Source organism: Gymnogyps californianus, chromosome 6, assembly GCF_018139145.2.
Source record: "Gymnogyps californianus isolate 813 chromosome 6, ASM1813914v2, whole genome shotgun sequence".
NCBI lineage: Eukaryota > Metazoa > Chordata > Aves > Accipitriformes > Cathartidae > Gymnogyps > Gymnogyps californianus.
The window spans coordinates 41,193,745-41,219,013 of NC_059476.1; the positions used below are offsets into that span (position 1 = coordinate 41,193,745).

Consider the following 25,269-nt stretch of genomic DNA (forward strand, 5'->3'; position numbering starts at 1 on the left):
GCAAATCGTGCCTGACAAATTTGGTGGCCTTTTGCAATGGGGTTACACTGTTGGTGGATAAGGGAAGAGCAACGGACATCATCTACCTGCACTTGTGCAAAGCATTTGACACTGTCCTGCACAACATCCTTGTCTCTAAATTGGAGAGACATGGATTTGACGGATGGACCACTCAGTGGATGAGGAATTGGCTGGATGGTCGCACTCAGAGTTGCAGTCAACAGCTCGATGTCCAAGTGGAGACCAGTGCTGAGTGGTGTTCCTCAGGGGTCGGTACTGGGACTGGTGCTGTTTAACATCTTTGTCGGCAACAGAGACAGTGGGATTGAGCGCACCCTCAGCAAGCTTGCCGACAACACCAAGTTGTGTGGTGGGGTCGACACGCTGGAGGGAAGGGATGCCATCCAGAGGGACCTTGACAGGCTTGAGAGGTGGGCCTGTGCAAACCTCATGAAGTTCAACAAGGCCAAGTGCAAGGTCCTGCACATGGATCAGGGCAATCACAAGCACACATACAGGCTGGGTGGAGAGTGGATTGAGAGCAGCCCTGAGGAGAAGGACTTGGGGGTGTTGGTTGACGAGAAGCTCAACATGAGCCGGCAATGTGTGCTTGCAGCCCACAAAGCCAACCGTATCCTGGGCTGCATCAAAAGAAGCGTGACCAGCAGGTCGAGGGAGGGGATTCTCCCCCTCTACTCCACTCTCAAGAGACCCCACCCGGAGTCCTGCGTCCAGCTGTGGGGCCCCCAACAGAAGAAGGACACGGAGCTGTTGGAGCGAGTCCAGAGGAGGGCCACGAAGATGATCAGAGGGCTGGAGCACCTCTCCTAGGCAGACAGGCTGAGAGAGTTGGGGTTGTTCAGCCTGGAGAAGAGAAGGCTCTGGGCAGACCTCATAGCAGCCTTCCAGTACCTAAAGGGGGCCTACAAGAAGCCGGAGAGGGACTTTTTACAAGGGCAGGTAGTGATAGGACAAGGGGTAATGGCTTTAAACTGAAAGAGGGTAGGTTTAGATTAGCTGTAGGGAAGAAGTTCTTCAGTGTGAGGGTGGTGAGGCACTGGCACAGGTTGCCCAGAGAGGCTGTGGATGCCCCCTCCCTGGAAGTGTTCAAGGCCAGGTTGGATGGGGCTTTGAGCAGCCTGGTCTAGTGGAAGGTGTCCCTGCCCATGGCAGGGGGGTTGGAACTAGATGATCTTTAAAGTCGCTTCCAACCCAAACCCTATGATGATGATTTCTCTACGTGCAATGCTCATGTTATGTGCACCAAGAGACCTGCTGTACAGGGGGATTGCTTAGGGTCCTCTCCCCAAAATTTGGCATTAGCTCAGGGCGCAGCCACAGCAATCCATCCTCCTTCCACCTTTCTGTCACCTTGCCTCTGCTCCTCCGGATTTTCCTTCTGCCCCGCCCAGCATCTCCACCACCATCCCATGCCCTTCCTCATCCTTGTGCCATGGGGGGTCCCGGGGTGCCCTGTCCCCCTCATTCTCAGTACACCCACCTGGCCCCATTTTGGCCCTGTTTGCTCTCCAAGCAAGCTTGGGAGTTATCATTGCCTTTTGGTGCCTCCATCTTTGTACAATTGAAAGCAATTTAAGGCCGTAACAACCATTTTGGATGACAGGATTTAGCGATTTCCTACTATGAAGTTCTTGGTCCTATGAGCCCACAGCACGTGCCCTGGCTACGAGGACCCAAGGAGGCAACTGGTTTTGCTCTTGCTGGTGTTCAGCATCAGCCCATCATCACGATTCCTCAAGCTCAACGTTGCGCCAGCAGACCCTGTTTCTATGCCTGGCTCATACAAATGGCTTTTGCACAAGCTCAAAGCTCAGCATGCAGGAAAAACGGGGCAGCCTGAAATTATAGGTAGCGAGTCCATCTTATAAATGCCCCTTTGCCAGTGTGTAACCCAATTCAGATTCAGATTTCTACTTTATGATGTTTTCAACCCAAAAACAAAACTTTAAAAAAAAATCTTTAATTAGATGTGACCTAAAACCACAGCTCTGAATCAAAACATCTAAACCCAGGGTTGTTCCAGCCCTGAACCTAGATACAGATCTGAAGTTCTCCCATCTTCTTGATTTTTAAAAATAGGCCAAATCTGGACCTAGGTCTTGTTTCTCGTAAAGTGCTGGACATGGCTTTTACAAGGTTCCCTTCCCAGCATCAACGGGATACAATGGCATGAAGGACTCATCGTTGCGTACTCAGCGCAGGATTAGGCACCTTACAGGTGTTTCCCTCCTAAGACACGTGCACCAATATGTTACAATATCCCTCTGCATCTCACTGGAGCGCTGTCCAAAATCTGACTGTGGGTTTAAATGCTATTTATTTTCATGCTACGTGAGGGGAATATTTTGCTTTTTCCACGGTCTGTGGTGCTTTGTTTTGTTTTTATTTCAAAATAACTGATTTAGGAAGAACGATCCGGTTAACTTTCTCAGGAGGGTGGACTTTCTCCTCCTAGCTGTATTAATTTATTTAATTTATCTTAAATTTGATTGCAGTGAGCACCCCTAATTAACCTGATTTTTTGCTGATAATCACTCACAATGGAATCAAATCACAAATCCGGGGATGGATTGACCGGCACACAGAAAGAAGCCGCCCTCCGTGCGTTAATTCAGCGAACGGGATATAATTTGATCCAGGTAGGAACTCACGGTCACATTCTTTTGTGCGCAGTGTCTGGCTTCATCCTGAAGTGATGCATTGCATCGGGGGCTTGAGCAGTGAATCTGTACGCATGAAGCACTCCTTGCTCATTCTTCTTCTCTCTGTTTTTCTCTAACATACGTGCTGCACATCACTACATGTAATAGATGCTGTCTTTTATGAAGCAGGATCTTATTCCTCCAGGAATTCTTTGCCCGATGCCAAATTATGATAAGGGTGGAAAAAAAATCCTGAGCACTGCTAAATGTTGGGAAAGGTTGGGATCGCTGTCTCAAAGCCATGGCTGCAGTGGTAGCGCAGCAAAGAAAACCCACTGAACAAAGTTTCAGAAGAGTGTAGGTCCAGAGTTGGCCATAGGAATTCCAACACATCACCACCAGATCTGCCTTCTGTACAGATCCTTGCACATGTACAAGTGCGTGTCAGGCAGGTGCCTCACCTGCCCGAACACCAAAGGTTTGCCCCCGGTTTAGTCTTCAAGGTCTCCAAGTGCAAAGCCTCCTCTGGTTAGGACAGGTGGAGATTGGGCATGTCCTTCAGAAGCCATCTGAAGAAGTCTTTCTCAGTTAGCATGATGAAAACAAGCTAATTTTTCGAGAGCGTTGGGCACTGATATGACCGACCTTGCATTCTGGAAGAAGTAACTGAAAACACTGAATTTTAGGCAGGTGGCTGCCTTGAACTTTGCCTTGCTTTGTGTAGCACTAGAGGGCACAACAGCCCAAAGCAAAAACTGAGACTCCTGGGAAAAAGCATTTTCCTGTAGCCCTTAATCCTGTGTGCACCCCAGGACCAGGCCAGCAGCTGGGTTTGGTGCCCTTGAGGAGGCTTTCTGCTGTACCTGACCCAGAAGATAAATAACTTCTCTATGTCTTTTATTTACTGTGGCTTTCTTTATCCTGGTCTTCAGTTTTTCATACTGTCACATCTGGCTATAGCTCATTCCTAAACCACAGATTTCAACCCCCAGCCCTCCCACACACCCCAACATCTTCTTTCTCCCTACCTTTTCCGTTCCAAGCTTACTATTTTATCTTTTTTCTTTTTCCCCTCCTAATTTCCTTTTCCATGTCTCTTTGGGCTTTTCTTCCAACCTATCTGTCGGTGCAGCCAAACACCTTCTTCCTCAATGCAGGCCAGGGTCACTCATCTTTGTGAACCGCATGATGAAGTCCTTCTTCCCCCCAGACGCCTTGTCAAGATGAGTTTGTTGAGATGCTGCCTTCAAGCCACAAACGAAGCCACTGCAGATTGAGGGAAAACTTTATTTCTTGCTGTGCCTCCTCGCACACCAGCTCCCACAGACATTGACAAAATAAAAAAAAGAACTGTTTGGTTGCCTCTCACTCGGCTTGGAGTGGGACAGTAAGACTCCTCTGACCATTTTCAGACCATTATCGATGAGCTCAGCATTCCTCCAGCTGAGACGCCAGTGAAGATCGCAGATGACCGCAACAACACAAAATGCAACCATCACTTTTTGTCTTCACCTAACAAATGGCTTGAGAGACGGAAAAATCCCACGCCAGCAACGTGCTCAGTTCAGCCAAACTGGGGGCAGAAAACCAGCCTGAAACATCATGGTCTTCCTGTTAGATTTGCTATAAGAATTCATTCATAAATTCAAATGTCCCCGTGACTCCATCACTGTGCTGAAAACGTTTGCAAAACAGGAATGAGCATGGTTAGTTCAGGGGCTGTTATAGGCTCAGGAAAATGGAAAGAGCTCGTGGTATGTTCTTATTTACCTGCAAGGATCCCTGTTTGCTTACGTGCTTTAGGCCTTCCTCTTAAGTCAGCCGTACAGGCATTCACTTGCCTGGAATAATCCCAGAGTGGGAAATAACTACAGAAATAATCAGGGAGGCAAAACCAGAAAAATGACCAGAGTACCAGCTCCTCCGGGAGCAGGACATTGCTGCAGAACAGGAGAGGGAGAGGGAAGGAGGTGGAAGGAAGGAAGGAAGGAAGGAAGGAAGGAAGGAAGGAAGGAAGGAAGGGAAAGAGAGAGATGGAGAAAGAAAGAAAAAAGAAAGAAAGAACGAAAGAAAGAAAGAAAGAACGAAAGAACAAACAAAAGAAAGAAAGAAAGAGGAAGAAAGAAAGAGGAAGAAAGCATGAGAATGAAGAAAAGAAGGAAAACAAAAAATACAGGAAAGATGATTAAAAATAGGAGAGGAGAACAGAGACACACTCACCTAGCAAAAACATAGCAAAACCAAAGAATATTGGCTAGTCTTCACATCTTTGAATATTATTCGGGGCCAAGACTTGCTCCCTGCCTAAAGAAACTCGTGGGTAGGCAGGCGTCATCTTTTGCCCCTCGCGTGGCCTCCCACCGTCGATGCCCCTCCTCTGTCCCCTCTGTGGGGCTGCTTCTGTCATCTCCTCTGCCCAGACCTCCTCCCCTGCTGGGCTCCCTCTGAAATGCCCGGCACAGTTAGAGAAAGGGCTTCACCGCTCCTGGGTGCAGGAAGGGGTGAGCGTTGGGGTGCACCATTTCTCCATGCCCATCTCCAGGCTCACCACGCCTTGTGCCAAGCATTCCTACGTCTTCGCTAAGCCCAACTCCTGGCACAAACATCTTTTTTCAAGGGCGTTGAGCAGCTCCAGCATCACCTACTGCCAATGATGCCTCAGGCTCCCTGGCTGGCCCCTTTCACTCTGTCCATGTCTCTCTCCATATTTCTACCTTCATCCCCAGTTTTCCCCTTATGTTAGCACTTTCTGAGCTCCAGATGCCTTCTGCTTTTGGAAACTCCTTCTGCTTCCAAACACGATCCTACCAGTATCTTTTCTTTGGTCTGTAGACTAGGAAGCTCTCCATGAATTACTAAAATAAGAGGCAGTATCATTGTTAATAAATGTTTCTGATTGGATGACGAATCATGACAAGATATAAATTTTGCAAGTGTTATATTACACAGTCCACAACTAACACACAGTCCACAGAGATTCACCTCCCATAGCCAAGAAGACCTACATTTTCCAAGGAGGTATTTGACTGTCTCCGTCTTGGACATCTGAAGCAGCAATTGAGTTGCAGAGCATACACTGATGCATGTTCCTTAGCAAAACTCAGCTAGTACAAACCACACCCTTCTCCAGTACATCACCAGCGTACTAACTGGGTTATCAAAGCCTTTCAGTGCAGCTGTGGCAGTTGGGCAGCCAATGCACACTACGTTATCTCTGACGAGTCTGTAAAGAGTTGCTCCTTGAAGGGAAGAAGGGCGTCTGCCTCCAGCCCGCTCGTAATGGAGCGTGTCTAAAGTGTCATTCCCTGGGAAGCAGTTGGTTACGTCCGCATTTAAAATCTGTATCTAAACCATTCTTTTATTTTTCTCCATGGCAGGAAAATGGGCAGAGGAAATACGGAGGCCCACCACCTGGCTGGGATGGCCCTCCGCCGGAGAGAGGGTGTGAGATCTTTATTGGGAAACTGCCCCGAGACCTCTTTGAAGATGAACTTATACCACTGTGTGAAAAAGTAAGACTTTATGGCGGGTAGTTGTATTGCAGAGGTTAGTGATGATCAAAGCTGCATTTCAAGGCTGAACTGGAGATGATTTGGCCCAGACTACTGGTGGAGCTCTGATGTGATATAGTCAAGGAAGCACCCGGTCTTGTTTAAACACCTCCCACCTCGCTGACCAACCTTTTTCTTTCTGTTTGCAGATTGGCAAAATCTACGAAATGAGAATGATGATGGACTTTAATGGCAACAACAGGGGCTACGCCTTTGTGACCTTCTCGAATAAACAGGAGGCGAAGAATGCAATAAAGCAACTCAATAATTACGAAATTAGGTAAGCGTGGCGAACACCTTCACATCAACTTTAAATCATATGTATTAATCTATTTTGTTATGTAAGGCATATTTTTCCTTGCAGCCCAGAGGAAGGTTATTTAGATACCTAAGCTTTAAGAGGAAATCACCTCTTGTCTCCCTGTTGCTTTATGCCATAGTACAAAGGCAGTATGTAGGACTCATCAGAGCCAAAACCTTTTGCAGGAAATGTCTTCCTTACAAAAAAAAGAAAAATCTACCAGAACGTTGGAAAAAATATTTTGCTTTGGATCAAATTACCTTTTGCCTAACCATTGCTGTTTATTTCATGTTCCCCTCTGGGCTGTTTTTCGTTGATTTATTCCTATTCACAGTCTCTCTCGTGACCTATACTGCAGATATGTTCTGGGAGACAGAGCGATTGCAAAAAATGGTGAAATAGGATGGAAACCAATTGGCAAAACAGTGACATTTCCTAATAGATAAGAACAGAAAAAGCCCTCATGTTTGTGACTAAAAATTGGGAACAAAACACCCAGAAATCAACAACATATGGGCCCATCAATATGTTTTGTTTTGATTTCAACCACACTTAATGTTTTTTTCCAGTTCAAAGTGGGATGAGTAGATGCCTTTGCTTAGACGCATGTAGAGATAAACCATTCTGGCAAGTTTATGGCTTTCATTTTTGTTTTTAATAAAAAAAGATGGGTTGTGAATTGCTTTACTAGCAACCCTAAGGATGAGCAGGTCACAAGGCACACAGGGAGGGCTTGGAAATGTGATTTGTATCAGAGGTTGGAAGGTCTTAAAGATCAGGCTTCATCCACCTCCACCTCCTCTGCTTACTTCCCTTGTTCCAAAGACTCCTCTAAAGAAGTTTTTAACTTCTCAACACCTGCAAGAGGTACTTGGACCACAAAGAGGTGAGCAAAGTGCATGTAAGGAAATTTTTACTTTTCGGGGTCTGCAAAACTGTTGGCATCAGTAAGCTCCCAAATGGTGTCTCTCCATGACAAGGAATTTTCTTTCCCCAAAACCTCGGTCATGAGGCCCAATGGTGACTGGGAAGCTACAAGTCAGTGGCGAACACAACGAATCCTGGCTTATACTGGTGGCAACACAAGAGTCACTGCTGTGACCATGGGTGGTAGGTACAGTTGCCTGGTAGCAGCTGGTTTTGCAAATAGCAAAAGGGACAATCCCAGGAAGCAAAAGCAAAATTTGGCTTTGGTTTCTCCCTGATCTCAAATCCTTCATTTCAACTGTGCTGCCTTACTTTGACGTCAAATTCAGCAGAGTGGCAGCCTTCACGTTAGCTTTGCATTGAGCAAGACCGCTTGAATATCCCAAACAACATATGCTGCAGGAGTAGGAGGCCTTGTGTTTGACCTTGTGTTTTGGGACAAGAGAGGTGGTTTATTTTAATTTTTTCCTCTCTTTGAGAACTGATCCTGACAAACCAGCAATGTTGTTTATACTCAGGAACGGGCGTCTCCTCGGAGTCTGTGCCAGCGTCGACAACTGCCGCCTGTTTGTGGGAGGGATCCCCAAAACGAAGAAGAGGGAGGAAATTTTAGCAGAGATGAAGAAAGTCACGGACGGAGTCATGGATGTCATTGTCTACCCTAGTGCAGCCGATAAAACCAAAAACCGGGGTTTCGCTTTTGTAGAATATGAAAGCCATCGGGCAGCAGCCATGGCCAGGAGAAAATTGCTCCCAGGTTAGTACAGATGGTGAGGGTGGTAGGGATGGCTTCATCTCAGGGATCACCCATGTACACGTTGCGTTGCGGTGAGACTGAAGTCTCCAGAGTGCCCAGGTACCCAAGGAAGCGAACGCTGCCGGGTTTTCTCTTCTCGGCTGCTAGAGACACCCAGAGCAAGGAGGGACCTCAATACACCATGGGTGGCTGATGGAGTCACCCTGGCTCTGGGGTGCAGGGTGGGTGATTCACTACAGATCCTGATGTAGCACCATGCTCATTATCCATGCTCTTCATTTAGGAGCCTGAATTTATGAAAAATACAGTTAGATGGATTTAGCTGTATGTATCCATACAGCTCTGTTGCAGGATATGTATTATCCTGTGGTTATCTTGGGTTATGTATGAAATATAACCTCAATTATGGCCTTTCAGAGAGAATCACTCAGGAAAGCATCCAAGAACATATTCAGTCTTGAGAATGTACTGAGGATGTTCCTGAAAATGGATATTTTCCGTGTGGGAAGAAAACTTCAAATGAGGAACCACTTTAGGTTTTAAACAATATAAAGAATAAGTCTATGCAATTTAGTGCTGGGGGACATTCAAAGACCATTGTGAAGCAGAGAGAGGTTTGGCAGGTGTTAGATGAAGGAGTCACTTAACATTAAGTGCATTTGCAGTGATTTCACCAATTTTCTCATGCTTTCTTATGCTTGGCAGCTCCTGCACTGCTTTTTCGAACCCAGCTCACTTGCTGGTGAAAGAATCCAATAAACCTTCTGTTTTGAGACTTGTTCATAACCCACCAGCCTTCTTTCACTCTTTCTATATGACAGCCCATGAAACATCCCGAGTAATTTAAATCCTTTTTTCTTATTATTAAAAAATGAGCATGATTTCAAGCGCTGAATACACTCAGCTATTGTGGGATAGATCACACTGCCTATTTTTCCTTTTATTCTGCATCAGTTTAGCATCTCCCTGATTGTGGGAGCACATTCAGCTGGTCTGTGCTTCGGCACAACTTTTCCATGGTTTCTATATCGAGAACGAAGGAAGGAGCAGGCACAGCCACAGCTGCCGACGGCAGCCTTGAGGGAGCGGAGCATTTGAAATCCTGAGCAAAGACAGCGAGACAGATGGAATGAGCACATAGCCCTGAACAGACATGTGCAATGCGCTAGTGATTTCCAATTTAGGGACATCGCGGTAAACAGTTTGGGGAATTTCAAAGGCCTGAGCAGGAGCCAGAGTCTTCTGATGTTGCAAACATACGGGAGGAACTTGAAAAAAGTTTCAAGCCAGAACTGAATGTGTCTCCAGCTGATGCATTGGATGAATGCGAGATGATAGAATATCATTATCAAGACGCTTCCTTTACTCTGAACCTTGCTGCTCTTTGAGGGAGCTTTGTAGAAGAGACAAATGCTCCAAAAGGAAGATGCTTTTTATGAAAACTTTGACCTGTCTCCTGGTTAAACGAGAGAGTGGAGGAAGACTGGGGTTTAGCAAGAAGCTAGTGCAGGCACCAAGCTTAGCTCCTTGCTGCAAGTCAACAAGGTCATTATTTCCACTATTGAACAGAAAACAGCAATTCAGAATGGGGGACACGGCCTTTCATTTCAGCCTCTCTATTTCTGGTCACTAACAGCCCGAGTCAGACTGGGCAGTGCTGAAAGCTGAACATCAGCCCGACCTTGCTCCACAAATCCCAGCTCATTCATGAGCCTTCCTAGCAGGGAGCAGCCTCTTTCTGTTTAGTTTGCCAATTTTCACTTCCAATGTAGAAAAACAGGTCTCCAAATTCTGCCCTCGCCCTTCTAATTTTCCATATTTTGGAGTTCCCATCCCATCTTAGATGGGTTACCCAAGCGGAGACGCAAGATAGGATGCCGTTTTTAAAATCTCTCAAAAAATGTTTTGCAGGATTCTCACTTTGCCTCTGTCGGCATAGGCATCCCCAGGTTTCTTCCAAGTTTTAGCATAGTTAAGGCCTCGGAGGATGCAGTCTTCATGTCATAAAGATCAGAGAGAAAGAAAGAAAAAAAACACAGAGAGACCCACTTACTCTTTGGGGGACATTTACAGAAGAGGCAGACATTTTATTTCATTATTTGGAAGGAATATCTAGCACTTACCATGCTGCTAAGACAGAAGGTGGTCCCTACTGTACATCCAAAGAACTAGCTGCTGGGCTGATCAAAATTACCGGAGAAAAAGTGGGCCACAGATAGAGCAGATGAAATCTGGGCCTCTGGATATTAGTGGGCGGCCAGATTTCAACCACTCCTGAAGAGAAAAGGGAGGAAGATCTGCCTGCAAGATGTGCAGAAGGGACAGGGAAGAAAAAGAGGAGGAAGAGGTATCATTGCCGTCTGGAGAAGACAGGAGGTGAAGAAACCATCGCTACGTAGAGGTCCCTCTGCCTTACCCGGTGTCCTGCTGCTCATCACTGCGATGCCCACAGCTTTGGGACAAGGCTGTGGCAGTTTTCATTGCATATTAAACATCACTAATTGACTAATCAATTAACAGGTTAGGTGGCTCAGTGCAAATGATTACGGACCTGAGCGTGACATCATGGCGACATGATCACCTTTAACTACCTCTTTATTTGCTCTTTTTATTCTCTGCCCCTCAGCGGCAGATACCCACACCCTGTTTTATGCCTCGTTGCTTTTTGTGTCCCTCCTTTCTACTACTTCTGCTGCAACTTCACCCAGCGGGGACCATACGACTTCAAATACTTGCACACAGAGACATCCTTGCTTTTACTACCTCATTTCATCCAGCTGGGACTTCTGGATCCCTTTCCTATTACCTAGGGAATGAAACTTTTGCAGCCAAGAGGGATTTTTATAAGTTCATGAAAATATTTCCCTTTAGAGAGCACTGCAGGGAACGTGGACGTTAGTGAATCACGTCATATTTTCACTTCTTTAATTCTGGACGCTGCATTTCTGCAGGCATCTAAGGTATTAGCGGGAGCATGCTCAAAGTGTCACCATCTGCTTTTGGAAATGAGTTAACAAAGCAGCCGTGCTTTGAGCTAGAAAGGCTTATTTCAGTCCCGTTCGTAGAATTGCTGTATTCTGCTGTTCACACTGCACGTGAAATAGTCTCTGAGCAGAAGTGAGAGGAACCAAAGCCTGTCGGACACTGACCGTGCCAATTCCTTTAAAGGAAGGATCCAGTTGTGGGGACACCCTATCGCCGTTGACTGGGCAGAACCAGAAGTGGAGGTGGACGAAGACACCATGTCGTCGGTAAAAATTCTCTACGTGAGGAACCTCATGCTCTCGACCACTGAAGAGACCATAGAAAAGGAGTTCAACAACATCAAACCAGGTAGGAACCCACTGACATGGTAGCTCCTAAATAAGTACTGCTATTGCAAATGGAAATATGTTTCTCCATTCATAAAATGCCAGAGGAAGAGATAAAAATAACTGGTTTTCCGCTGTAAAATGTTCATCTGTAATGCCACAAAAATCGTCATCAGGCTGAAGGCTCCCACCCGACGTGCACATCATGTCATCCCATTAAGGGCTGCTTAATTTCCAGCTAACAACACTACTAACCTTTTTAGGATGATTGGCAACTGGAAGAGATCCAAAATGCTGCGTGGGGATGCCTGTGTCATAAAAATGATTTTGAATCATTTCGGTCTTTCTTAAAAAGAGAGAGTTGGTGAAACAGCTGGGTGATTTCAACATTCCTCTTCTATGGCAAGGGATGATGATAGAAATGCTTTTTATCTAATCCTGCTAAATTCTGAATTCTATCATTTTCATACAAACCCCCCCTACATTCTTCTGTAAATTTGTGAATAATCAGTGCTTATCATTTAACGCAGAATATGACAGTATTCCTTCGTGGCGTATATCACATGCACTTAGGGTGAGATTTTGCAAAAAGCAAGTAGATTTGTTGGGAATAAAAATCCTGCTGGCTTTCAAAGGAGATTTTACTTCTGAGTTGCTCCAGCTTTAGGAAATTCCACCCAAAAACAACAAAGTAAAAATAACCCATTTCTGCAGGTCTCCAAGCCACACAGTCCATTAGGCATTAGTAACTTATGCTTGGCAATGTGAAATCGCCTTTCGTCTAGTTCCTATTAACTTCCTTCTATTAATTTTGTAAAATACACTACAGAGCTTCATTTTTCCTTCACTAACTTTTCATTTCTGCTCTATACATTTCTTTTTTTGTACTAGGCTGCAATGCAAAGGTCTTTACGAAGTTTCTTTATGAGCCTTTTCTGTCCTTTTAATGTTTCTAGCTAATACTTTTAGCCACCGTCAAGCTGTTAGAGATCCCATTTTACCCCTGAGTTAAATATGTATCATCCCACTCTCTTAACTGTTTCCTCCTTTATTTACCCAATTTTGCTCCTGAACGTTGAACTGCTTGCGCTCCCCAAAAACACATTTATGCCCATTTAACACTTCGGTGACTGTCATCTGCTTTGCTCCTAAGACAAGTTTTCTGGTACAACAACAGAAGATCCGTATCATCTTTAATTTTCCTTTCATCACTTTATCATTTTACTTCTCATGCTGGAAATTCTTTTTTTTTTTTTTTTTTAATGGACAGCTTTATTTATTGTGGATAAAATCAAGAATGCCTTTTTTAAACCTGTGCCGTGCTTTCAAAAAAATGTGCATCAGAGCAGCAAAACCTGAGCTTTGGGGAGAGCAAATACAGTTTAAGTTATAGCGAGATTACAATCAAAACGGTCAGCAAAGGTCTGAAATAATTCACTTCCCCCCCTTGGTTATCTGCCTTATTCATTGTGCCGCATTTTGGTACCGCTTGCCTGAAGCGTGCATTTGATCCAGGGCATTAAGAAGCTGTTTTGACAATAACAAGTCATCCAATAAAAAATGATCCTAACCGAAGGAGTTACGATCCAGAGGTGCCCGTGACAGAGCAATTACCACATCGCTACGGGCTCCATAGACACTACAAGGAATGCTGCTTATGCATTTCAAGTTGTAATATAGTACAAGTATCACCCCTTAAATCTGTGCCAAATTCGGTGCCTGATGACTTCCACAGAGATACGCATCACTTGTCTCACTGAAAAGCCCTGCCCCTGCTCCCTAGAGATTTTGGCAAAAATCCTCATCCCTGGCAAAGTTTCCAGCAGGAAGGCTGTGCTCTCCAAAGGTACCGAAGGGGACGATATTCCCCCTGTAACATCACATGGACGGTCTCTCCGTGGAGATGACCCGAGGGCGGGTATCACATTGCTTTGCCCCAGCAGAGGCAGAAGCAGGGAAGAGCAAGATTTTTGGCTCAGGCGAGGATCAGTAATACAGAGCGCTCTCAAGGAGGCAAAAGGGGGATTTTCAAAGCACGGAGAGTTCATTAAAGCCTTGACTTGTAAACAAGGCATCAGCATATAACTCCCATAACTTCGGGCTTAGAAAATCATCCTCCGATCCCAGAAGGACATGAAGTGCTACTTACCGTTCCGGTGTCATTGTGAAGACGTGCAGGCTGCTCAGGTTACAGGCTTTATTTAGCCTGCTGGAGCTCCTAATGACTCCCCCTGAACACCAAAGAAATATATTTTCTCCTGCAGTTATTTAAGTAAGTGCTTTTTTGCGGCAATATGACATTTCCCTGTGCACCTGTTCAGCTTTAAAGGGTAAGAAGCCAACAGAAGAGTCGTTCAGCATCCCTTAGCCATATTTCCAAAGGATATGTTTGGGGGTGTTATAGTTTCGGTGGCTGGGCTGGTTGACGATGCGCTTCCCAACCCAGAGGAGCGGGGAAGATGAACAATTAGAGAAAAAAAGGCAGGTATCTAAAGCTTGTGACCACGGGGAATAGGACCGGTGCGGTTATTTTGGAGACAAACTTATTACTGCTGAGTGTCTCAGTGCCGAGAAGTTCCCGGCAGCAGAGCAGCTGACAAGGGAAAGGGAAAGCTGTAGAGGATGGACATAGAAGAGAAGAACAAGAAACCATTTACATTTGAATTATTTTGGGTAATCACAGAGGTGGAAGAAAGATTCAGGCTTGAGGCACCAGGGTGGGGGTCTCCAGCCCAACCCCGCTCCCAGCAGGGCCAACACCGCAGCTGCAGCAGGCTGATCGGGGCTGTGTCCAGGCAAATCGGGGCGTCCCTGGGGATGGGGATCCCTCACCACCTGGTGCCCCGTCCCAGGGATGCCCCACTCGCACGGGCAAGGCTGTTTCTTAGGGCCAGACCTGCTGCCCCATCAGTCCCAGCCCATCCCCATGCTTGGGGCTGCTCTGTCCCGGTCAGGACTGGGTGCTCGTTCTTGCTCAACATCTTGAGTCAATGGTTAAGAGCAGAGCCTCCTTGTTTTACGGCAGAAGCATCAGCTTTCCTGAAGCTGCCTCCAAGTAACATGTGCGATGCACGTATGAAACCACGGAGATGACGATCACATGGTGACGCTACCTGTAGCTCACCAAATCCTGGGCTGTTGCGTGTCCTGCTCAGCCATCCAGTCTTGGTGGTCTGTCATGGAAGGGAGACACAAGACCAAAGGTAGCGTCCAACAGAGCATTTTGGACAGGAGAAAACCACTCCGGTTTAATGGGAAACTTACTGATGTCTGACCCGAAATACTTCTAGTTTGCCTTGAAATACTACAACCATTATATATTTACTTTCCTGTGGCATATACATCCTAAGAGGTAGGAAGACACCGTCCTCTTGTTCTTTTACCCTTGGTCAGCCTTTGCTCTCTAAGGGCTCATAACCCAACACAGTTACTCTTTCAGATCTGTACTTTCCAACTAATACCCATTTCCAACTAATATTCCAACATTTTCTGCAGGTGCGGTAGAAAGAGTAAAGAAAATTAGAGACTACGCCTTTGTGCACTTCAATAAGAGAGAATATGCGGTGGAAGCCATGAAAGCCTTGAATGGGAAGGTAAAACTGCTGTAAACGCTAATTTGTGGGGCTTATATGCAGTACATTATACGCAGCTGAAACAAAGCTGCCTGGTTTATGAGCTACAAAAACATCCAGAAAGTGTTAGCCCTATTTTCTCTTTGCAGGCTGCTTTTATACTCCTGAATTCGTTTTTCAGCAGCTCTGATGTACACACGCATTTTGGCTTCTCGCTCCTTGCATTTGTGTTAAATGTTTGCCCAGCTCAGACTGGAGTTCACTGCTCAGAAAAAAAAAAAAAAGCAGAGCAAAGCCGAAACAAGGACTAGCAAACGAGGGGTTACGGGTTCCCTTGGCTCACGCTCACATCCTTGTTCCACGTCTGCCAACAAAAACACTCGCAGGGCAGCATGTGAATGGCAAACCAGGACAAACAAGGTCAACCCAAAACATCTGCTCCAAATTCAGATGCGGATTTGCAAGGAGGTTGCTGTATTTAGTACTTCTTGCACTGCATGTAATTCACGGCACTGTAATGCAAGAGCTGTTCCCAAAGAGGTGTTAACCCCGCTCCTATTTTTAGTGCTACTGCTATTCTCCATAGGAGCACGTATCATCTCGCTGACTTACATGCCACTTTGCAGGGAAGCGAAGCCTTTTGAAGGCTTCACAACTGTGCTAATTCGGTTAAGGAGCCTCTCCTGGCTGGGGTCAGGGCTGGGTGCTCTCGACACGTTAAGCCTTCACCCGACCAGTGCCTTCTTCCACCCGTGGAAGGGAGATTTTGGCTTTTTGGGGTGGTTTTCTCTATCTTCCCGTCCCATTAGCAAACCATGTGGGGAAACTGCCTCCCTAGGCAGGATAATCCCCGTGCACTTTGGAGACTTAACACTTGTGCTTCTCCCGTGCTCTCTCCCCACCACCCCGGCGTGAAGGTGCTGGATGGGTCCCCGATCGAGGTGACATTAGCCAAACCCGTCGACAAAGACAGCTATGTCAGATACACCCGGGGCACAGGCGGCAGAGGTACCATGCTGCAAGGAGAATACACCTATGCCTTCGGACACGTGTACGACCCCGCCACTGCCTACCTGGGCGCCCCGGTTTTCTATGCACCCCAAGCCTACGCGGCTATCCCCAACCTCCACTTCCCCGCCACCAAGGGGCTCAGCAACAGGACCATCATCCGGCCCCCATCCATCCGAGGTAACTCCCGTTCATGCCAATACTCAGCGCTAGCAAAATATCTCCTCCGGGGCTTGGGTGGCTGCTCCCTAGACTCGTGTTGAGGGCGCTGGCTTTGCCCTGGATACGGGACCACTTCCAGAGAGGGATGGAAAACACAGTTTTTAGGCTCTGTCCTTCCCAAAGGTGTAGCGATCTTCCAGCAGACTAAGCAGGGCATGAAAAAATAACCATTTTCCCAGAGCGAGCTTGAAAGAGCTTCCAGATTGCCCTCGGTCTAGTGTAAACAAACCACGAATCCTCCTGGTTTTGCCCCAGCAAGGAAGACCAAGTAAAACAATTTTCCTTTCCCCCCTTCAGAGCCAACTCCCTCAACCAGCCACCAGCACAGCTCGCCGCTGTGTTTCCTCTTTGCTTTGAAGGTCACAGGGAAAGTTTTACCAGTCCTGGTGTTTTCCGACCCAAAGCCACGGAGTTTCCCAAGGAGGTCACGTTGCCCTGATGGAGGGGAGGGAACCAGCACTGAAATCAAGAAAGCCATTAATTCTGTGCTCTGGGAGATGGACTCCTTTTTTTGGAGATCATTAACCTAATAATAAGCAGTCTATGAAAACAGAGAGTATTTCTGAAAGCTGCTGGGGCTCTGCCTTTGATCTTGGGTGACCGCATCTGGGACCAAATCAAATCCCCACGCTCAGGTACCCCCAAATTAAATATCGTTGCAGGCATCGTTTGGTAAGTGCAGAAGTAAGCGTCGGGGCTAGCAAAAAACCTATATATAAATCTGCCCATTTGATCTTCCTTCCAAAGATGATGCCTGTGGCAGTCAGCTTGTGTCCTCAAGTCTGTGGCCAGGTCCCACGGCAGGCTGGGACCCTGCGTGGCACCCCGGTAGGGCTGGCAAGGACGGTGCTGGCCAGTTTTTCCCCCTTCCCAAGGAAGGGGACAGGGGAGCAGGAATTTCCCTCGCTGCCCCGCCATGTTTTTTGCCCGCACAGGTGAACCCAGCTTCTATGAAGGCTGCATGGGGAAAGCTGCAGACGTGATAGCCCACCAGCCCTCTCTCGCCTTACAGGCTCCCCAGACTCCCAAGCAGGGCTCCCCGAGGAAAAACGGAAGCATAACGGGGGGAAAAAAAAATAAAGGATTTTGGTTCATATAAGCAAGGGATTGTACAAACTCTGAATTCTTCAAGAAAGTGAAATTACACTGGTGGGTAGCAAGTGATATCAGCTGTCCCCTCTCTGCCTTTCAACTACAAATCTGGGTAGAAAGGTGTCACGAAATCAAAACTGACCAGAGAAGATGAAAACTGGGTCAGTCTCACCTACGAGCCCAAAAAGAAAGGGTGTCAATGTCGAGTCCGGGTTATCCTAGCAGCAGGCTATGGGGGGCTCCTGCCCATCTTCTTCCCAAACCCGGCGAGTGGGGCTAACTTTTCCATTTCAGCGAGAATCAGGGTAATTTTTCCGGTGATTTGATTCAGTTTAATGCCTTCTTACATTCCTAGAAATTTACATGAATGTACCTGTAGGGGCTGCGGGAGTTAGAGGACTGGGAGGTCGTGGCTACCTGGCGTACACGGGCCTGGGGCGCGGATACCAGCTCAAAGGAGAAAAGAGGGGAGAGGATAAACTCTACGACCTCTTGCCAGGAATGGAGCTCACGCCGATGAACCACGTCACGCTAAAGCCCCAGGGGATCAAGCTCGCCCCTCAGGTACGTGCGCGAAAAAGAGAGTCAATATCCCAGCCAGAGGTTGTCTTTGCCCAAAATGCTTGTGGGAAAACGGCCCCCTGCTTGAATCGGCACTGGGGACCGATAACTAAATCCGTTCTTGCATCTCAAAAGACATTAAAAAAAATAAAATACCACCGGTTGCATCTTGCAATACCCACCCGCCTCGCTGGAGAACGGCGTCTGCTCTCCCTTGGAGGAGAGTTTTCATAAACACCCATAGGTGTAAGATGAAATCCAGCTATGGCTGTCGCTCCATAAAAGCACTGAGGGTAAAGAAATTCTCACCCCAAATGGGTTTGATAAACAGGGTGCATCGCTTGGGGCGTCACCAAGGAGCGAATGCGCATATGTAGAAAAATAATGTACGTTTTAAAATCATCTATGGGGAAAGAGGTGTTGACTGCCTGCACAACCCAGCCCAGCACAGAAACTCTGGTTGCTCAAGGAGGCTTTTGATGTGGTTGTGTGTGCGGGACTGGGATCCAGATGGATGGATGAGGGCTGAGGAGAACAAACCCAGAACAAATTCCCCGAGTTTCTGAGGTCCGGCTCTTACGGCAACTCTTTTCCCCTTATATCATCCAAAGCAACATGAGAAACTAACTTCACCCTGAATTTTGAAGCACATCTTTGCCTATTAACACTTCAATTGCCACAGCATCCGTTTGCCAAAGTCTACGAAAACATCTTTTCTCCCCCAGAAAACTGCAAAGTGGGTTTTTTTCCCCTCTGCAAAATTTCATAGTCCCCTTGCTCTATTTTATCAGCCTATAAGAGGGGTGAAATAGCCTGGGTGGTGCTGCACTGTCTTAGGGCAGGTGAAATTCGTTTTTTCCTCTTCCCATCCATGCCAAACCCCCACTGCGTGTATTTCAAATGGTGCAGTAACAACACCAGGCACTTGCAAAACTAGTTTTTTGGGGCACATTTTCCCAGCAGCTGAGCTCCCTAATCCACTCGCCGCTACTATTTCACAACAGCTGGTCTTAAACAGCGACAGCTTGCTTCATGACAGCCTCGTTAATAGGACAGCCTCATTAACCTCATTAATACCTGTCAATTTGGTCAGCTTCTCCCATCCGCTGCACTGAGACCATTTCAACAGCATCTTTGAATGACGGAGTTCATTCCTGCTGCCTAGCTGGGATGCTCGGTGTTAATAAGTAGGTCTGCCTTATAGAGAATTTAAATGTGGATGTAACGTTATAAAACCGACATCCGTACAAAGGCGTTGGGACAGCAGGGAACAAGCGTTGCCATAGTCGAGAAGTGTAACGAACAAGTTTATTTACACTACAAAGTGCTAAACTTCAGTTGGAGCTGTGATTACGAAATTAAAAGCAGCAATGACATTTAAATTCTACATGTTAATTTTAAATAAAATTAAGTGTAAATTTTCAATAAGGTAGACCACAGAAAGACGCAGGTTGGAGGCACCCAGGGGTCTCTGGTCCGACCCAGCTGGCAGCATGGCCAACGGCACAAAGCACCAGGACCCAACATCTTCTCAGCTGAGTGTCAGGTCGGTGGAGCTACTTGAAAAAAAATAACTAGTCCGAGCACCACTCACAGGGAGGCACGGGAACCCCACGCTGTGTTCAAACCCATTCAGGACAGCACATACCCAGTGGGTTAAAAAAAAGAAACACAAAGCCAAAGCAAGAGCGTTTCCAGACAGCGATTCCCAATTACCATGGAATAAGCTGTGCTAAGGCTGGGGGCAACATGGTTCAGCATTTCTCTTTCAAACTAGAAGCAGAAATCGCCTACTGAAGCCTGTATAATTAATTGGATGGAAACACAGCCTTTTTTCTTTTTTCTTTTTCTTTTTTTTAAAAAAAGACGACTATTTGGACTTTTCATGCACTGTAACCCACTAAGCCAGGGAGGCAACAGAGCAGGGAAGATGAATGCAACCCTAGTGTTTTAGCACTGTTAAATAGAAGTGCATAGATAGAGTTTCTGGGGAGAATTCAAAGAAAACCACACCAATAACAAATAAAACAGCTAATCAGCAAAAGGACAAAGAAGTCCGATTTAACGGGGTAATAATTAACTGCAGGAATTAAATGGATTTTTAAAGTATAAAACATTTAGATGAATCTTACACTTCAAGGTGAATGTAGCATCCTGTCCGCCATTTATTTCATGGTTTTTTTGCTAAGCCACGACATCCCTGAAAACCCGTTGGAGGGAAGGAAGCCAGTGCAGGGCTGGAGCTGGGCGAGAAGGCTACTGCGCAGCAATTAACCCGAGCAAAAATCCCTTTTCTCCCTCTAGATCTTAGAAGAAATCTGCCAGAAAAACAACTGGGGACAGCCTGTTTACCAGCTCCACTCTGCAATCGGCCAAGACCAGAGACAGCTCTTCCTATACAAAATCACCATCCCTGCCCTCGCCAGCCAGAACCCCACCATGTACGTAACTATTGGAGGTTGTCTGGGTTTTAGGATTTTTATTTTTTTTTTTTAAATGGGATTTTATCTAGCATCTCTCCTCAAAATACAATTGCACAGGTCTCTCTTTCCTTTTTTTTTTTTTTTTAAATATATTAGGGAGAAAAACATCCACACACTAAAATAGACCGATAGTGATGTCTGCCATGCTTGGCGCTCTCTCTCTGGTGGTGCAAAGATCACAGAAAGCCAGAAATAATCAGGCAAAAGGCTGCTTTTTAGTACAAAAATAAAGCATACGATAGCTCTTGCGGGAAAAAGAAAGCGGCTTGAAGGAACGTGCTGATAATTCAGCTCCAAATATGATTCTAAACATTTCTGACCTAAAACATTGTTTGCTGTGTATTTTAAAGAAAAACCCAGACTGCAGCAGGCTTTCTTTTGGGCTGAAAATGCACCGCACACTCAGAAAGGATGTTGTGTCCTAAATGAGACCTGGGGCCGGTAAACTCGGCAAAGAAACCAGTCTACTACGAGGAGAGTACTTCTGTTAATGCATCAGCACAGTAAAATAATGTTTCCATTTGATATGTGGGATGATGCCATCTATGAATGGATCAAAACATCTTGCAGGGAAGCCCTAGAGAAAAAAGACCAAGCTAACATTTTGCCGTACTCGCAGACATCCCTTCACACCACCCAAGCTCAGCGCCTATATCGATGAAGCCAAAACCTACGCAGCAGAATACACCCTTCAGACGCTGGGGATTCCCACGGAGGGAGCAGAGGTGCCTCCTGCAGCGCCAGCTTTTCCAGGTATGGGAAGGTCTGTACAGCAAAGGTCTCCTGGAATATTTTTCTTTTCCTGCTGCTTCCTTGCGGATGTCAAGAATGAACCCGGTTTTGGCCGCTGAGGACAGACTTGGCTGTCCTCCCCCACACACCTCTACCTTGACTCATGTTACTTACGTGTACGACATCTTTATTGCCTGTATAGTAATTTATATCAGGACTACCCAAATTACGGTGTACATACCACAGAGCAACTGAGGCTGGAGTCACCGGGGTGGGGGATCTCTGGTCTGACCCTGCTCCCAGCAAGGTTAATGCCCAGGTACAGCAGGTTGCTTGGGGCTGTGTCCAGGTGGGTTGGGGTACTGTCCAAGGATGGGGATCCCCCACCGCTCGGGGCCCCATCCCAGGTACGGCACCTCCCCTTCGCTCCTTCCAGTTTGTGGATGTCTCCCTTCAACTGGGAGCCCCAGGTAGGATGCAGGATCCAGAACTGGCATCCCCAGTGCCACATCTGGGATGGGTCCCCTCCCTGGACCTGCTAGCTGCGGTCTGGCCGATGCCACCCAGGATGGAGTAGATCTTCCTCACTGCAAAGATGCACGGTTGATTGATTCATCATCCATCCGTCCTCCTCCAGCACCCCCAGCTCCTTTTGAACCAACACTTTTGATTTCATCCGCCAAAGAAATGACGCAACCATGAAAGTTAGGATCTGATCCCAGCTCTCACACCCCCGCTGGAAAGGGTTTTTTCCAGTTTGGGAGTTCATACTCAACAGCTCTTGCAACTACCCAAAACAGCTTTGGAAGTCATGGAAAACAGAGGCTGGGAGCAGGAATCCAGCTCGCAGGCATTACATTTACTGCGCTCTCCAGCATGACGGTTATTCTGATGTAGTGGGAGCAACGCATACCAAACTGCACATGAGGAATGCATTAGTCAGTACTACGGAGTTGTGTGGAGTGTCTCAAGGATGGATTTAAAAAAAAAAAAAAAAAAAAAAAAAAATCTATCCGGCTTCCTGCCACAGGAGTCCGCAAAAGCCACAGAAAAATCAATTTGTCTGGGTTTGTGCAGGCTTCCGCAGCGTGGAAACCAAATGGGCTCTTTATTGAATCCAGTCTCCACTTACTGCTTAATTATAATCTCTCCTTTTTCTTTCATCCACCCTCATTTATTTTTCTTGGAAACTCAACAAATTGGCATACATAAAAGTTTCTGCTTGCAACACACGCTGGTCCTTGATCAGGGCTTGCTGAAGCCCAGCTCAGCTCAGGCCATGCCCAAGTAGCAGCTCATTTCTCTTATGAGGGTGGCAGATAAGCTTTAAATGACAGATTTCTCAATTCCTCGTCAAAATGTTGCACCTCGCCTTGCTGATGCAAAGAAGATACTTTGAGTGGCCACAATACTCAAATTATAGCAAATTTCTCATGTTTTCCCCTAAGGTAACACCTTCAACAACGCAACGTGCTCTTGGTGTTGGCCAATATCTCCATTCCCCCCACCGAGAGGACCTTGGCTTTGACTGACCTTCAGTTGATCCCATTGCCTAGCTGGTCGGTCGAAGATTTTGGACCCTGGGAGATGTAGTTTGGCAGCAGAGCCTGGTCCAGCAGAGCCAATGGGTGCCCCAGCTGCTCTTCCCAAATTTGGGCTTTGTCTTGATTCTTTCACAACAAAATATTGTGGTCTGGTCGACAAGATGCTATACCCTGCTTTCAGACAAACCAGCCCTAAACGATGTTTGTTTTCCCAGTGATTCATTTGAAATCAGCAAAGCTAACATTTTCCCATGGAAAATTTTGAAGTGTTGAAACCACATTTTCCATTAGAAACGGATGGGAAAAAAAATCCAGTTTGCTAAATATTTTCTCCCCAATATTGCATAGAGGGAGTTTCCCTCCTCTCTAACATGGCTGTCCTGAATTGCATGTATTTTGACTGTGAAGGGTATATCAGAGCCATATTTTCTCTATGAAACCTGCCCAGATTTCCCCTGTATTACTTCATTTTCTTGCCCTCCTCATGTCATGCATGGGAGGTCGTGTACAGAGCACTGTTAACACCTCTTAGCTCAGAAATAATCGAAGCCTAAGGAAAAAATATTCAACAGAGTGGGCATTTTTCAAGCAGCATGTTTAACAAATAATAGGTGAGAAAATGCATTAATTTTACAGCTTTTTTTTATTACCTTTAACGTGGAGAAAAAACATGCCAGAAATGACCTATTTAATTAAATTAGATTATTCCCATTAACAAACTCATTGCTCCCTACGTCATTCCCATCGACAGCAAAGTCTTCCCATCAAAAACTACCAGGCGATGGTGAGTTTTGGACGTCCTTTCATTAATCTCCATTTTTTTCCCTCCTTTCCCCTGCAGGATATACCATTGCTAATGCAGCCGCGACCGTCACAGCCACTCAGCTCAAACAAGCGGTGACCATGGGGCAAGATTTAGCGACGTACGCAGCCTACGAAGCCTACCCCGCCTTCGCAGTCGCTGCACGCAGCGATGGCTACGGAGCATATTAATCCTGTCTTTACTCGAGTTCCCTTAAATTGAGCACAGGCGGGGGGGGGGGAAAAAAAAATTTCAGTCTGGTAATTCTTACACCCTCATGATTTTAAACTGATCTGTCGCCTAAGGTTAGATTTTAGTCGGAGTTTCATTCCTGTAGTTCTTTAGTTTCATAACAGGATATTTGGGGGGGAAAGAAGAAATTTAAAAAAAAAAAAAATAGCTCAAAATCAGATTTTCACACTAGAAAGCAAAATCTCAGCCCAGAAAATGAGTGGTTCTCAGGTGTGTGTATATACTTACATATATATATATATGTATATATACATACACACCATTGTGTGTGTGTTTACAAGCAACAAGCTGTGCCGAAAACAGTTGGTCCCGTGGACGTTGTGACGTGGGACCGGGGAAGGATGGGGTGCCGCCAGCAAGCCCCGCCGTGCGCCAGGAGTTCTCCTCCGTTCACCCCGGAGTTCCTCAAGCCAGGCAGAGCAGCGGGTAAAATGAAAGGCTGCCCTTCGGCCACGCGGAGGTCTCCGGTTTGCCTCTTCCTGCCTCCGAGCATCCCGTGCCACCAGCGCTCTGGCGATGTGTTCAGGCATCTCAAGCTCCTTTTAAATTCATTCTGGCACAGCCAGGGAAAAAAAAGACGTTTATCATAAACGTGTCTGCCCAGCCTAACAGGCTAGTTTGCACACTCTTGAAGGCTAATTTGATTTTTTAAAGCAGGAGGCAAGCATTCAGCAGAGTTTTCCCTCTTACTTTGCTACTTCCCAGCCATACCTACAAGTCACAAACCAGCAAATAACAGCATTTTTTTTCCACCTCCCATGAAATGGCACACTCAGTGAAAGACAGGAAAACTTTTAGGACTATTAAGGTTGAGGACCAGAAAAATGCTACTCATTAGGGCCAATCCTCTACTTAATTAGAGCACAAGAGCTCACAGCCATGGCCCAGTAATAACAGGCACCTCTACAGGAATAAAATTATATACAAGGAGCATTTTTGACAGGATGGAAAGAGCCCTGCCTGGCTGTCAGCGCTGCTTTACACACTAAAGCAAGGCTGCTGGCTGCTGCGGTTCTTGCAAAAATTAATTTAGTGGAAGAGGGTTCATGTCAACAGTAAAGGCGCCTCTTGTTTTGGAGAGCAGCGGTATTGCTGTTGTGTTTGAACACTTTGGGGATGCTGAGAGCATCCTTTGGTTTCAAGCAAGAGGGCATTATCCGTTTATTTTTGCCATCGGATTGAGGCAGGAGTAACGATGCTCTAGAGATATGGGAGAAACCCTGTGTTAGATAACTGCAGCAGACATTAATCCTATATAATATATCCTATACAGTAATGCACGCTAAGAAAACTTGAATCTGCTCAGTCTAGGAGCAAAAAAACCCCTTTTGGGGGGAGAATTTGCAACTGGGTTGACGATGCCCATCGATTCCAACAGATCTGGCCCCAAATTTTTCATCCGATCTGGATGATGTAATGTGGCACCGTACAAGCCGTTTCAAATGGAGCTTTTCCTGTGCGTCGCCAAAGCTGTACAAAGCACGACGGTCT

General features: G+C 46.3%; 1 protein-coding gene across 2 annotated transcripts; it reads left to right on the top strand.

Moving 5' to 3' along the window:
• Positions 1–2,561: 2,561 nt before the first annotated feature.
• Positions 2,562–23,717, top strand: A1CF (APOBEC1 complementation factor). Of its 2 annotated transcripts, none has more exons than XM_050899059.1 (11): positions 2,562–2,660; positions 6,041–6,175; positions 6,364–6,494; positions 7,961–8,199; positions 11,368–11,532; positions 15,006–15,103; positions 16,000–16,270; positions 17,760–17,968; positions 20,270–20,406; positions 21,068–21,201; positions 23,566–23,717. In XM_050899059.1, the coding sequence occupies exons 1-11, from the start codon at positions 2,562–2,564 to the stop codon at positions 23,715–23,717; spliced, it is 1,770 nt and encodes a 589-aa protein (XP_050755016.1). The 2 variants fall into 2 exon arrangements, with proteins under 2 accessions (XP_050755016.1, XP_050755017.1); XM_050899060.1 differs by having other exon boundaries at positions 17,784–17,968.
• The last annotated feature ends 1,552 nt before the right edge of the window (positions 23,718–25,269 follow it).